Source organism: Brienomyrus brachyistius, chromosome 24, assembly GCF_023856365.1.
Source record: "Brienomyrus brachyistius isolate T26 chromosome 24, BBRACH_0.4, whole genome shotgun sequence".
Classification (NCBI taxonomy): domain Eukaryota; kingdom Metazoa; phylum Chordata; class Actinopteri; order Osteoglossiformes; family Mormyridae; genus Brienomyrus; species Brienomyrus brachyistius.
The window spans coordinates 8,604,935-8,619,388 of NC_064556.1; the positions used below are offsets into that span (position 1 = coordinate 8,604,935).

The following is a 14,454-nucleotide window of genomic DNA, read 5'->3' on the forward strand; positions in this document are numbered from 1 at the left end:
GGTAAATCGAGGCTATAACAGCTTTTAAACGTGCTTCCCATCCAGCACCTTAAAATAATCTCTGATACCGCAAGTGTCACAAAACATACTTCATGATAAAATCCATCAGGTAAACAAACAAATTTTACTATCCGCATCTTTACCTGATCAATATTGTTTATGCAAAACAAACTTAGAAACCGCAATCTACACACTATACATACATTGTACAGAATCCATAAATAAAAATCCACATGATGGTTACCACACCTGCAGAGTCCTGTAGAAGCTGGTCTCCATGTCACGCACCAGCTGCTTCACGTGGCTCATCAGGTCCAGCGTCTTCAGAACCACCTCAGAAATCAGCTGGCTTGCAGGTTTAAGCGCACAGAAGCATGGCTGTGAGGACCACAAGATGCTGCCAGAAGATAATCAGGAGGAGGTGATTTAGAGGAACCCACCTGATTCCGGAGTCTGTGAGGGAACAGCCCACAGCGGCGTCCATGTGGCCGCTGGAAAACAGCGCCTCCACCTGGGCCAAGCAGAGCGGAGCACTTAGCTCCTGAGCTACCAGCATCCGTGCGGAATCCTCTCTGCACAGCGGTGACTCGGTCAAGGGCGAATACAGAGAGAGAGAAACAGAGCGAGAGACTGGGAAAGAGACAGAAACAGAGCGATAGAGAGAGACACAAAGACAGAGAGAGAGAGACACACACACAGCAAGTTGAAGGATATTAAGCAGTAGCTCCAGAGTTCGAGATGCCCTCAGGCAGTACTTCTTGACCGCAGCCTCGTCAGTCATCACCTCAGGGACCTGCACCAGGTCCCGCAAGACCGGAAGCAGCAACTCCAAGAAAGGCATCACCATCCCAACCAGGGAGGAATCTAGCGCCTCCTGTGGGAGGAAAGGGAGACAGACAGCATGTGGGGGGGGGGTGGCCACAGCGAGACATGCACAAAGGACACCCTCACACTCACCTCAAACAATCCCGTCAGCAAGTCCAGAGCCTGAAGGGAGCAGCAGTGAGCTCCGTCTGGCGGCAGGCTGACCCACTGCAGCAGGGCGAGGCCCGGCTCCGGCCCGCTGCCCGGGACCTCCTTTCGGGGTCCGACCTGCAGGCGAGGGCCAGGGGGCCGGAACACGGCCTGGCACAGCAGCACGCGCAAGCCCGGGACGGAGGACACAGAGACCAGCAGCTCCAGCACCTGCAAGGGGGCACCACCAGAATACACTGAGCTGAAGGCACCAGCATGAGCAGATGTAGGAGGGAGGGACAGACGGAAGGAGGGTGCAGGAGGGCGAGCAAGCAGGGCTATAAACAGGCTCTGAACCTCCATTGATAAGGCTCAGATGTTACAGGTCACTTACTGAAATCCAGATGTGGTAACACCCTGCGACCCCTAAGCCCTAAGGCCCCCACCCATGCTAAGCCCCTCACCTAACACTTTCCCAGAATGCACTGTAACACTCACTTTGCCAGCAGAATCGGGGTCCCTGCTGTGCAGAAGACCAAGCACCTGCGACAGGCAGCGAGGGAAGTGCTCGTACCTGCAGGAGAAAGGGGATGATGAGCGCCAGGCGCATTGCAGAGTCAGGCACTAACCCACAGAGAGTCAGGTGTGCCCTCAACTTGGTCAACAAGACGACGAACGGGCTGACCTGGAGAGGTGATCTGCCATCTTGGGGTTCTTCAAAAGATCCACCAGAAGGTCCACAGCATACTTCCTGGTGAGAGTTCCATCTCCATTCACCATGATATTGAATATCAGCTGGTACGTCTGGTGGATGTTCTTAGCATGAAACAGCTACAGCACAGAAACACATGGGAGGTGAAGGTGTTAGCAGCAGGTAGTGGCACCAGCAGGGGGCAGCAAAACAGCATGAGGGAGAGAATGGGGGAGAAGGGCTGTATACGGTGGGAGGGGGCATTCAGGGCAGGAGGGGCTGGACAGTACCAACTCCTTACAGGGGGCGCGGTGGCTCCTACCTTCTCTCCAACTTCCTCATTGAGGGTGAGACTGGTGAGAATAGAGAGTGCAAACACCACTATGGTTAGGCTACTGTGAGCCAGAAAGTTGATGAGAGTCCGATAGAAGGTCTTCACATGACTCTGTAGAACAAGACAGAAAAGGAGAACAAAACAAGGCTGAAAGAAAAACACCAGAAACCATAGAGAGCAAGACAAGAGGCGAGTACAACGCGCAACACCTAAACCTCCAGCAAAGCAAGGAACATGAAGCCGCGTCTCAGAGAAGGCGGTTCTCACCAAGGACTTGACATGTGCTTGGATGGACACGTTGCACCGGCAGAGATTGGCCATGAGGCCCAGGCAAGGCACAGTGAGGTCATCAGTAGAGGACTGTCTATACAGAAGAACATTAACAATACGCAGGCAAATGCATGTGCACATGAGCTCCAAACAGTAGAGGGCTCACCCCCAGGAGGAAAGAGACTCACATATGCTGCACCAGGAAGGCCACCAGCTCGTCTACATAGATGGCACTGTGGGAGATCCTCACATTGTATGTGAGCTTCTGCAGCAGCTGCAGGCACTGCAAGGCACGTATTCATATGATCCACAGGGAGGGAACAGCAAACACCAGGCCTGCAAGCCAGACCTGCCTATACCGCCCCATGGACTAACCCTTCAACACAGCTTATCGATGATTCCTGCTGTAAATACGCAGAAACTGCGGACTGAAACTATGTACGATATCCTCGTTGGCACAATGGGTTAGCAGCAAGAGACAAGACAATACAGTTTACCTGCAATACCACCTCCTCCCTGGGGGTGGAGCTGTTGTGATGAATGATAGCTGAGAGTGCCCCAGTGAGACTGTAGTTATGAAGAGCAGCTCTGGTCTCATCATCCAAGGCTGGTGTAATGAAAGGGAAAAAATAAATGCAGTGTGACAGGGGACGCGAATGGACGGACGGACGGACGGACGGACAGACAGACAGAGAGGACAGAAGCAGAGGGGAGGTACCAAGCTGGGCCAAGAGTGATATGATGTTCCCAATGAGGACAGGGCTGGTGTTGGGGTCACCTGCCAGCTCCACCAAACCACTGAGACATTCACTGGGCAGCACTTGGCTGGAGGACAGCAGTGTGGGACCCTTCAGCACAGATACACTCTAGAGAAGGGGACAACACGGTGGGAGTTTCTCAACATGTGTACTTGACTACACTTGTGTTTTCCTATGCCAATTTTACGTCATCTTCCATTGCCGAAGACGAATACTCAAGAACAAAAGTACAGAGGACGGTAACAATGGCCAGGTGTCGTTTCGCCCCGCCCCAAATATAAAGGATGCGTAGTTCTTTGGAGGCCAGTTAGCAAGACCGGTCTTGCCAAGACCGCAGGTACGATCTTTGCGTTCTTGGTATTCAGAAACACCCGTTTACAGCCGCTACAGAGCCGGGCCACACCTCGAAAAGAAAGGGGAGAGCCCAGGCCACCCATGCTCACCCCGATGAGCCTCTGAAGCTGAGCAGCGTCGGCCGCCGACATGCTGGCCTTGTACTGCTTAATGGCCAAGAGCAACGATTTCAGGCACGTTGTCGTGTCCATCCTGAAAGACACGGCACAACGTAAATACGCCGAGAGGCATACGCCCATACCTAACAACAGAAACAGGCACACGGGAAACGCGCAAAGCAAATTCTCTCCTTATATGAAAAACTAGAAACATACTTAAAAAAATATGCAGATTATACCCAACAGAAATTTAAGGCAATATCACCTTATAACACTTCACACCAAATAACGTGGCGGTATATTGTTTCGCTATCCGGGGATATTCCTTACACGGTGCCGGTTACACACCCCGCCATCCTCACCTCTGTAACGTAAAGATATACCTCGAGGTCCGGAAATGGTATTAAAACAGCCTTGGGTGTGATGGGTGATCCGTAAATAGTGCGATGAAATAACCATATATTGAGCGGTTCCTAATCGCGAGCCGCGCCGTCCCGCGCGCAGCTTCGAAAATCTGGACTGTACCACTCGAGCTGCCGATGGGGGAGGTCCCACTTTACCCTGCATATGTACCACTATTCGGATTAACCGCATCGAGATACCGACTTCAACAAAAATATTTTGAAATGTCTTTTAAAAAGATATACAACTATACAATGTCCAATTCTAAGACAAACCGCTACATTTAATGGAATCGCCAAGTAACATTCAACTTTAAGTCGTCTCTACGTCGGGAACGGGATGTCGTCAGCGCGTCTAATGTTTCCCGTATGGCGCTGAATTTATACGTTGTTGCGTGTTGTGTTTATGTCTTTTTTCGGTCAGTTTTCTCATTAATGCCCTTCGCAACATGGTGTTTGTGGGCCCTAGAAGCAGGAGTAATTACTAACTTTAGGTTTACATGAAGGCCTCCCGTCAGTGTTAGGTAACGTGTTGACAGCAGGGTTTCTTTTACGAAAATTTAAACCATAAGACAATATTTTCGTAAAGAAATAAAATAAGATACAAAAATAAAAAAACTATAAATATTGTTTCCGAAACTGACGTGAAATTAATACAAAACGCCACATATTTCTGTTACACTTTTTAAAATACAGTTTAGCTACAGTAATGTTTTCTTTATATTTCTTTTTTGAAGGAAATCATAATCCAGTATATTCCCTTTAGTTGACCATTAATAACACCTGGAACTCGTTTTGCCCATTTTGAATACCTTAGTAGGTAATATGCACTGTTTTCATGTAGGAATCACTAAAAATAATAATAAAAAAAGCTTTACAACTTTAGCTCAATTCTTAGAAATATATTTATTGAAACTAAAATGTGTTTTAAAAACTAAAGAGACAAGGAATGTTTAACATATCTGCGTATGTTTTCTGCACATCGATCCATTTTCCAAATTGCTTATCCTACTGGGTCGCGGGGGGTCTGGAGCCTATCCTGGAAGCAATGGGCACGAGGCAGGGAACAACCCAGGATGGGGGGCCAGCCCATCGCAGGGCACACCATTCACTCACACAGGCACTTTTAGTAACTCCCATCAGGCTCAGCATGTCTTTGGACTGTGGGGGGAAACCGGAGGAAACCCCACGACGACATGGGGAGAACATGCAAACTCCACAGACATGTGACCCAGGCGGAGACTCGAACCCGGGTCCCAGAGGTGTGAGGCAACAGTGCTAACCACTGCACCACCATGCCACCCCCCCTCCAGCATTCCAGGAACCTCTAAACACGGCTGCCCGCATTGACTAATGGGTGACCCAGCACTGGTGTCCTTGGTCATCTGTGAGAAGAGTCGGGAAAGATATGATCGAGAAGCACAAATAAGAATTTCATTGAACTGTGTTCATTGTTTTGGAAATAACTGTACTTTTACTTAAGTATGATTAGAGTACGGTCATTCCACCCTTGATGCTGACAGATACAGTCAGTGAATGGATGTGGTTTCAGCAAACTCTGCAACCTGACAGCAGCCTAGTGATACAGCCCCGTACTCATTATGTAAATGTATGCGGAGGAAACAGCTCATTGTGTATGCAAATAAACATTCAGATATTCACCTCGCCTGGAAACATGTGGAGTCCCACATTTTGGTATGTGTACATGTGCTGTGTGAACTCCGTAACAAACAGCTCCGTCCTGCATTTGACCGTGCCTCATTCTTGTGCTTGATGCCATTGCACTGAAATAAAAGCTGTAGTTTAATGAGACGCTGATAATCGAGGTGCGTGGTGCCTCCGGTGTGCAATGGTTACAACTGGACAGCAGAGGGCAGCAACAGCATGTTCTTCATTTCCATAATCCAAACGTCCATTTTCTAAACACTTTTGTCCGGTGCAGAGTTACAATGAGCTTGAAGCCTTTACCCAAGAATCGAGTCACTGTCTGGGCCCAGCCAGTCATACTGTCACATATTATGAACTGCTCCCAGATGGACTGTGGACGGACACTGGAGTATTCAGGGGAAACCCACAGAGATTGTGCGAAATCCACACGAAGGACTGAGAAACAAGGGTAAAGGTTAAAAAAAAGAGATTTTTTTTGTGCCATTGCTGGTTATGTAACCCTTGGAGTAGTTTAAACTAATTCAGAAAGATGCAAGGAGAAAAGAGAAACCGCAGAGTCAAATGGAAGAAAGTTGGCAGGGTATACTTCATTTACATTACAACAACAGCAGACACTTATCCAAAGTGACACACAATATAAGGGAGCAGGGTCAGGCAGTCCCTAAAGCAATTGAAGTTAAGGGCCTTGCTCAGGGGCCCAATGGCAAACCCACTCTGCCAGCCACAGGATTTGAACCGGCACTCTTCCAATCGCAGACTCAGGGCTGTAACTAGCAGAGCCACACACCGCGTTTCTCTGAGCTATGGTGGCTACCTCCACAGAGTTATGTGCTCTGGGCTGTCTCAGTTCTGCTGTCAGCGGGTTCTGGATATTATCTGCATCCCACATCACATGAGGCCAATGACTGTGCTGGTCGCAGTGCTACAGGCCCAGAGCAGACAGAGGCCTCACACATCAGCACCCTGCACCCTGAGCAGCAGCTGATCACTGTGTGACCGGAGCCTGAGCTGGGTCGGGTATCGTCGTCATGGATGCAGAGGCTGGGGACTATCAGCCAGCTCTCTGAGTCACGTTCACCCAACATGGCTGCCTCAGGCCTTCTGCGTAAATTAGCAACTGAGTCTTTGGGCCAGAAAAGGACAAGAGGCCGAGAAGCACCAGTGCACTAACTTTGGCCACATTTGCTGCCGTCGTTGCTGTTAGCCGGACCTGTCCGGTTAGCTCCAGCTACGTGAGCTGTGACCTGCTGTGGCTGTAGCTATACTGAATAGATCTGAATGTAGTACAGTGCTGTTATTAGCCATACTGAGGTCCCCAGAGGCTCAGGGGTGTGTGAGTTCACACAGGAAGTTCACTTCTCCATTTCAGAGCAGGAGATCCTGAAGTACAGGGATTGTGATTCAATTCAATTTTATTTATATCACGCTTTTAACAGTCATTGTCACAAAGCGCTTTACATATAACCGGCCCGAACCCCCACCAAGCAAGCCTGAGGCGACAGTGGCAAGGAAAAACTCCCTCTAGCAGGAAGAAACCTTGAGAGGAACCTACAGTAGACTCAGAAGGAGACTCCATCCTCCTCTGGGGGACCAGGGAGCATGAAACTGCATTTTTTTTTTACATTAATTTGAGTTCATATAGTTTTAAAGTCCCATTTTCCTAATGTAGTTGAGCATGTACTCTGGTCACTCTCCGCACAGCACCGGCGAGCGTGATCCTAGCAGCCTGTCCAGCTGCCCTGCGGGTGCTGAGCTTCGCCGACCGGACAGCAGGGACGTGTTGAGCTTCTGAGGAACAGAGAGCAGCCACTGTTTGTGGAGCTAATTAAACGCACGAATGCAGGGAGATGCATGGAGAGTGAACATCCCCCCGAAGCGAAGAGTCAGCAGGGACGCGGATCTGCTGATACTTATTACTCACTGCCGGGGGGCTTGATTTTCTAGCTCTCTGCTTGTCCTCTAAAGTCTGCCCTGCCTCTTTCTTATTTACTGTGTCCCTGTGGGCACTTTGCTTTGTTCCTCCGCACGATGCTTTGCAGAAGCCCTCCCTGATTGGCTTGTGCTGCGGGATCTCCAGTCCTGTCTGGACAAAGGCAGGGCATGGGCAGGTGGGCAGGAAGGACAGCCAAGGAAATGGGGAAGACAGCAGGAGAGGGGGCGACAGTCAGAGAGAAAAACAGATAAGAGAGGGGGGGGGGGGGGGGGAGAGTGGCAGGACCTGGCAGGCTTCCACCGCTGACGAGAGTTCCCGCAGCCCTGCTGTTGCCATGGTGATGGGCCAGAGAGAGAGAGGGAGAGGAGAGAGCGAGCTAGAGAAAGGAGTGAGACAAGGGAGGACGGCAGAGCGAGCGAGCAGCGGAAGGAGAGGCAGCTTCAGCAGCACCACAGCAACCATGGACATGCAGTGGGAGAGCGGCGAGGCACCAGGCCGCGAACCCCAGCCACCCGGACGCATCAACAAGGCCGCCTTCAAGCTGTTCGGCCGCCGCAAGCCCGCTATCTTCAGCGTGCGGGGCAGGCCAGAGGAAGCCAAGGTGGCTGGCAAGGCACCACTCGTCAGGAGCAGGACACATGACGGGCTGTCTGAGGACGGCGCCCACAAGGACGGCCTGGAGTCCACCGCGCTCGGCCCAGAGGAGACGGACAGAGCCCCTGGCGAAGAAACGCCCCCCCCCGCCAGCGCCGCCACGCCCCTCCATCTCATCTGTCGCCTCAGTGAAGTCGCTGGGCTTCCTGACATTGCTACGTGGGGGGAGTCGGCGGGGTGGGGCGGGCCCGCGGAGGGGGGGGCTACGCGGACTGCTGGGCAGCGTGCGTTGGCCACGAAGGGCCCGGGAGCCCGAGGAGACACCCACAGCTTCCCCGGAGGGGCTTCTGCTGGCCTCCCGCTCCAACAGCGTGGAGATTGTGAAGGAGCATGCAACTCTCACGCCACATGCAGCACCGCGCACCCTGGATGTGGCCACTGCGGACACGCACCTGCAGGAGGGACGGCCTCTCTCTTTGGCCACTTCTCCTGGGAGTCCCCCTACCGTACCTTGCATGGACCTGCTCAGCTCCGTACTGGCTGATATCTCCTCACTTGGGAATTTCGACTCGGCAGCTGCCTGCACTGATGTCATCGGCGTGGGTGAGACGTCACATGGAGGGACAGCCTCCCTGAAATTTGGCCCCCAACTCGAGGCTGGACCAAGCTCTTTATCTGGCCCTGCATCTTCCCCCACCATTGCACTGACTACTGCAGCAACAGCTAAATCAACCCCCATTCTTAAACCTTCTTCAGCTTTTATCCATACCCCTACCTCTCCACCTACCCCTGCCCTTAAACCTGCTCCAGCTCCTGCCCCTACCCTTACCTCTACACCTACCCCAGCCCCTACCCCTACCCATAAACCTGCCCCAGCCCTTACACCTATCCCTACACCTACCCCAGCCCCTAAACCTGCCCCAGCTCCTACTCCTACCTCTACGCCTACCCCAGCCCCTAAACCTGCCCCAGCTCCTACTCCTACCTCTACGCCTACCCCAGCCCCTAAACCTGCCCCAGCTCCTATTCCTACTTCTACGCCTACCCCAGCTCCTACTCCTACCTCTACGCCTACCCCAGCCCCTAAACCTGCCCCAGCTCCTACTCCTACCTCTACGCCTACCCCAGCCCCTAAACCTGCCCCAGCTCCTACTCCTACCTCTACACCTACCCCAGCCCCTAAACCTGCCCCAGCTCCTACTCCTACCTCTACGCCTACCCCAGCCCCTAAACCTGCCCCAGCTTCTACCCTTACCCCTACCTCTACACCTCCCCCAGTCCCTAAACCTTCTCCATCTCCTCCCCGCACCGTCACACCTACCCCAGCTACTGTTTGTGCTCCGACCACTGGACTGGATACTACTACAGGTCTGGGTGAAGCAATGCAGTTGCACCTTGATGAGGGTGATGGACATTCAGATCCCCGCATGCCAGATCTCAAGAGGGGTGGGCAGTCTCTCCATTCTCCCCAAACCCCGCCTCCTGACGCAGGCTCTTTCCTATATCTAGAGAAGAGGCCTCAAGTAAGTAAAATTCCTGTGAGCGGGGGCGGTCGAGCAGGGAAGCCATCGCATGACGTCACGCCCGAGGAAGACAAATCGGATCTAGACATCCTCACTGCCTCATCTAATGCCACGCCCACTGCCACGCCCGCTGCCACGCCTTGCGAAGGGGAGGAGTTTGGTGGCCTTGTGGCTCTGCAGGATGACCTGAGCCCAGAGGAGAAACCAGAGAAGCGTGGCATCAAGTCCGCCAGCCGTGGCACCAAGATTCCAGTGAAGCAGACTCCGCTGGCACTTTCCGCCCGTCAGGGGGTGCCTCTGCAGCAGTGCCCCCCAACGACAAAGACTGAGGGCCCCCGGACCAAAATCCCTGTATCAAAGGTACCCATCCGCCGAGCTGGGAATAAGGCTCCTGCTGGTACGCGCCAGCCCCCCCAGGATCTGTCCCGGAAGTAAAGCACCTGATCCAGATGGCCAGCTGCCTCTGTGCAGTGGACGGCCACAACCTTGCTGGTGTCACTGCAAGATGGATGACAGGCACGATTCATTCCAGAGGATTTTTCTTTCAGGATGTTTACCCACTTTCAGACATCGACGTGTGGACGCCATGTGTCTATCAGGAATACAGACCCCCCCCCCCCCCCCACGCTGCCTCGGTGACGCATAGCCACGGACTGATGCAATAAACAACAAAAACAGACCCCGAAGCACAAGATGACCCCAGACCTGCGAGCATCATGCACATCTGCCACATTCACTAGACAATGCCAGACCTTCAGATCCCAGCAGTGGTGTAACTGGGAGGCAGAGAGGCTGGGCAGGGCAGCGGCAGGTCGTTCTGTCTGGGCCTGAGGTCTGTCATCAGGAAAACACGCTTTCTGGGAATTGGCAGCACCCCTGCAGTAAAGCGAGATTTTTAAGGAAAGAGCAGCTTCGTACCCTCTGGTACTCCCTTCTCTTTGTACAATGCGCCCCTGCCCCGGACTACAGGCATGGCCCGGAGCCTCCTTTGGGACGGTGAGTCGTGGTGAGACAGACACGGGGTCTACAGTAGTCACAGCACATGGGTTTCCCACTGTGTACATATTCACTTGGACCAGGATTATTTTTGTTGCTGTAAATGGTGTTTTATTTCCTATTTAATAAATGCTGGTTTGTGTGACTCACAGACAGACTGCCACTTTTTATGGTCGAAGCTGTGCTCTTCCTGTAAGCCCGCTGTCCTCCCTCGAGCGTGTGAGTTTGTGTGCCTGCTCGCGTGTGACCGTCTACGACACGCTGTTATAGTGTGCATATGCTACAGAAAGAGACTGCAGAAAGTTAGGGGGAGGGGATTGTGGGGCTAGTCTACAGAGGATAATTCTCAAAGCAAGGAGGATAGCATAAATTCCAGGTCTTAGTGAGTGGGGGACAGCAGAGATCCCGCGTCTCAGGGGGATGGCAGAGATCCTGGGTCCCAAGCTGTGGGTGACGGCAGAGATCCCAGACCATAGGGCGAGGGGGACGGCAGGGATACCAGGTGGCAGAGATACCGGGCCCCAGGGTGAGGGGGACGGCAGAGATACCAGGCGGCAGAGATACCGGGCCCCAGGGCGAGGGGGACGGCAGAGATACCATGCGGCAGAGATACCGGGTCCCAGGGCGAGGGGGACGGCAGCGATACCAGGCGGCAGAGATCCCGGGCCCCAGGGCGAGGGGGACGGCAGAGATACCAGGCGGCAGAGATACCGGGCCCCAGGGCGAGGGGGACGGCAGAGATACCAGGCGGCAGAGATACCGGGCCCCAGGGCGAGGGGGATGGCAGAGATACCAGGCGGCAGAGATCCCAGGCAACAGAGATACCAGGCGGCAGAGATACCGGGCCCCAGGGCGAGGGGGACAGCAGAGATACCAGGCGGCAGAGATACCGGGCCCCAGGGCGAGGGGGACGGCAGAGATACCAGGCGGCAGAGATACCGGGCCCCAGGGCGAGGGGGATGGCAGAGATACCAGGCGGCAGAGATCCCAGGCAACAGAGATACCAGGCGGCAGAGATACCGGGCCCCAGGGCGAGGGGGACGGCAGAGATACCAGGCGGCAGAGATACCGGGCCCCAGAGTGAGGGGGACGGCAGAGATCCTGGGCCCCAGGGCATGCGGGACAACAGAGATACCAGGCGGCAGAGATACCGGGCCCCAGGGCGAGGGGGACGGCAGAGATACCAGGCGGCAGAGATCCCGGGCCCCAGGGCGAGGGGGACGGCAGAGATACCAGGCGGCAGAGATACTGGGCCCCAGGGCGAGGGGGATGGCAGAGATACCAGGCGGCAGAGATCCCAGGCAACAGAGATACCAGGCGGCAGAGATACCGGGCCCCAGGGCGAGGGGGACGGCAGAGATACCAGGCGGCAGAGATCCCAGTCAATAGAGATACCAGGCGGCAGAGATACCAAAACCCAGAGAAGGGGGACGGCAGAGATCCCAGGCCCCAAGGTGAGGGTGATGGCAGAGATCCCAGGCGGCAGAGATCCCAGGCCCCAAGGTCAGGGTGATGGCAGAGATCCCAGGCGGCAGAGATCCCAGACCTCAGGGCGAGGGCGATGGCAGAGATCATCCACGTTTAAGATAACATCAATGCAGTGCCCCTGAGATGCCTCTAATACAGGGTTTGCTTTTCATTAGAGGATGATAACAGCTGCAGGTAAAACAACAAAACCATTTATTATGGTCTTTGTTTTTTTGTCAGCCAAGGAGAAGGCAGGAGACATATGTCAGTCTGAGTGGCAGCTAGGTTTGTGTAGCTGATGGACACAGTTAATTAAAGAGGTCAGTCTGCCATGTTCACTAGCTTCATTCAGTATCTTGCCAGTCAGCACCATGCCTGCCCTCATACACACTCACACTGACCATTGATTGGGACGGCCCAAATCACATGACCCTTCAGAGGTATAATATGCGAAAAGGCAGAGGCATAAACACGTCTCTCTGCAGAGTCTGTCACCAAGAAGCTCAACAAAGCTAGACACGCAAAGGATCGTGATCTGACGGGGAGAAGGTGATCAGTAAGGTGAGCGGTATACACAGATAAGCACATACAGCGGTGCTTTGGCATGTATAAACACTCAGGGTTATGGATTGTACCACATATTCAGCACGAGTCAAAAGTCTGAGTACACTTGCTGTAAACTGTTTTTGCATTTTAGTAAAAAAAGATGCATTTTAGTAGAATGAGATTCTCAGAGAAAAAAATGCTGTAAAATCTTCAAGGAACCCTCTATCCGGCTGAATTATTTAAAACTATTAATATGTGCATTAAGAATTAACTGCAAAGCAGCCGCATTAATTAGCTTTTATTTAACATGACCCGTAAGCTTTGGATGGGTCGTTTTTGCAGATTGCTCATCTCGATAACATCTCGTTAAATAGTTTCAGAGATTTGTGGCATTTCCACAGCATTTCCCCTCTGTTTTGCACACCTTACATATGACTTTGCTTTTGTCCAGCTCTTCATATTTCCGAAATCCGAAACACACCTATCTTTAGGCTTGACGGTCCCTTCAGTGGAGCAGCATGTCAGCATGTATTTTTATCGCTTTTCGTCATGGCAGATCTCATTGTGTGAGGCTGACCATGCGAGACCAACAGGGTTAAAGCTTCACATATCCCCAGGAAAAGGCCATAGACTGTAAAAGGCATATATTAAAAAAAAATCTCAGGATTCTATGAATCTATATCGGACAACACAAACGAATTGATTTGTATCAGGAAATTGATTTTTTTTTAAAACCCAGCACTACTGCCCAGGTCCCCTCCTAGACGTTCCGTGGGATCGATGTTTGGAGACCAAGCAGGCCAGGTCATTCCCCTTAGGTATTTTTCACCTACATTTTCTTCAGATTTTTCGTGTCCTATTATGAGTGTGTCATTTGTCATTACGCAGTCGGTCCATATTCAGCATGATAATCAGTTGTGATCCTGACAGATTGCTATGCTTTTGAAATATGATTTGCCAATAAAACAACTCTGCCGCCTCCATGTCTGACAGTGAGAACCGCACTTGCAGAACTAATGTCTTAAAAAAAAATACACAGAGATTGAAGCCAAATATTTCAAACTCTGATTTGTTGTTCTTAAGACCAGTTTCCAATCATGTCATAGTCATATTTATATAGTTCAAAGCACAGAGATTCTGGATTCAAGCAGGTGTACTCTAACTTTTCACTGTAAATCAGAGCAGCTTAATCTATGTTTTTCAGTTACCTAATCCTCTTTCCAGTCAAGCTAACCCTTTTCTGCGTTACCGAATCCCAGTACACAAGGCCCTAACCTCTGTTCCAAGATGCCTCATCTCTGTATACAAGGACATAAACACCATTCTCAGTTACTCTCTACAGGGACATAATCTCATTTGACAGTAATCAAAGTGTTGCAATTTGAGTGACATCATCTCATCTCAGAGGGATGTAATCTCCAGACAGAGTGATTACATTTATTTAGCAGCTGCTTTTGTCCAAAGCGACATGCAAGTGAGGAACAGAGCGCAGGGTCAGGCAGTGTCTCTGGAGAAATTGGGGTTAAGGGCCTTGCTCAGGGATTCAGTAGTGACAGCACTGTGCCAGTCATGGGATTTGAACCAGTGATCGTCTGATCACAGGCACAGAGCCACACAGCGCCCCAGTGTAGCAGGGGCACCAAAGCTGATGATGGTGGAGGCAGCTGGACTGTGTGGTAGGACAGTTTAATGGACACAGACATGCACACTGCTGCTACCAGCCCTACCGTAGCTTCCATGGTCACGCAGTACCCAGCCCCACAGCCGCGGTCACGCAGTACCCAGCCCCACAGCCGCAGTCACGCAGTAACCCGCCCCACTGCCGCGGTCACGCAGTACCCAGCCCCACTGCCGCGGTCACGCAGTA

At 52.3% G+C, this 14,454-nt stretch overlaps 2 protein-coding genes across 4 annotated transcripts in view; one reads left to right on the top strand and one right to left on the bottom strand.

Annotated features, from left to right (window-relative positions):
* Positions 1–4,227, bottom strand: part of cip2a (cellular inhibitor of PP2A) — a 35,847-nt gene extending 31,620 nt beyond the window's left edge. For 2 of the 3 annotated variants that reach the window (XR_007385358.1, XM_048995276.1), the window contains exons 1-13: positions 3,822–4,226; positions 3,451–3,553; positions 2,968–3,115; positions 2,747–2,856; positions 2,438–2,532; positions 2,247–2,343; positions 1,968–2,090; positions 1,640–1,785; positions 1,453–1,528; positions 958–1,185; positions 715–874; positions 441–582; positions 250–349 (exon numbers count right to left, since the gene is read on the bottom strand). Coding sequence is in view for 2 of the 3 variants with exons in the window: in XM_048995276.1 (XP_048851233.1) it covers positions 250–349; positions 441–582; positions 715–874; positions 958–1,185; positions 1,453–1,528; positions 1,640–1,785; positions 1,968–2,090; positions 2,247–2,343; positions 2,438–2,532; positions 2,747–2,856; positions 2,968–3,115; positions 3,451–3,552 (1,527 nt within the window). In the remaining variant the exon portion in view is untranslated. Of the gene's footprint in view, positions 1–249; positions 350–440; positions 583–714; positions 875–957; positions 1,186–1,452; positions 1,529–1,639; positions 1,786–1,967; positions 2,091–2,246; positions 2,344–2,437; positions 2,533–2,746; positions 2,857–2,967; positions 3,116–3,450; positions 3,554–3,821 lie in introns of all 3 variants that reach the window. The other variant, XM_048995277.1, reaches the window with a different exon arrangement.
* A 3,507-nt stretch (positions 4,228–7,734) lies between these two features.
* Positions 7,735–10,716, top strand: LOC125720143 (cell surface glycoprotein 1-like). Its single transcript, XM_048995279.1, is given in 4 exon segments — positions 7,735–8,194; positions 8,196–8,970; positions 9,067–9,126; positions 9,223–10,716. Coding segments are annotated over 4 exon segments (2,025 nt in total). The 5' UTR covers positions 7,735–7,795; the 3' UTR covers positions 10,014–10,716.
* The last annotated feature ends 3,738 nt before the right edge of the window (positions 10,717–14,454 follow it).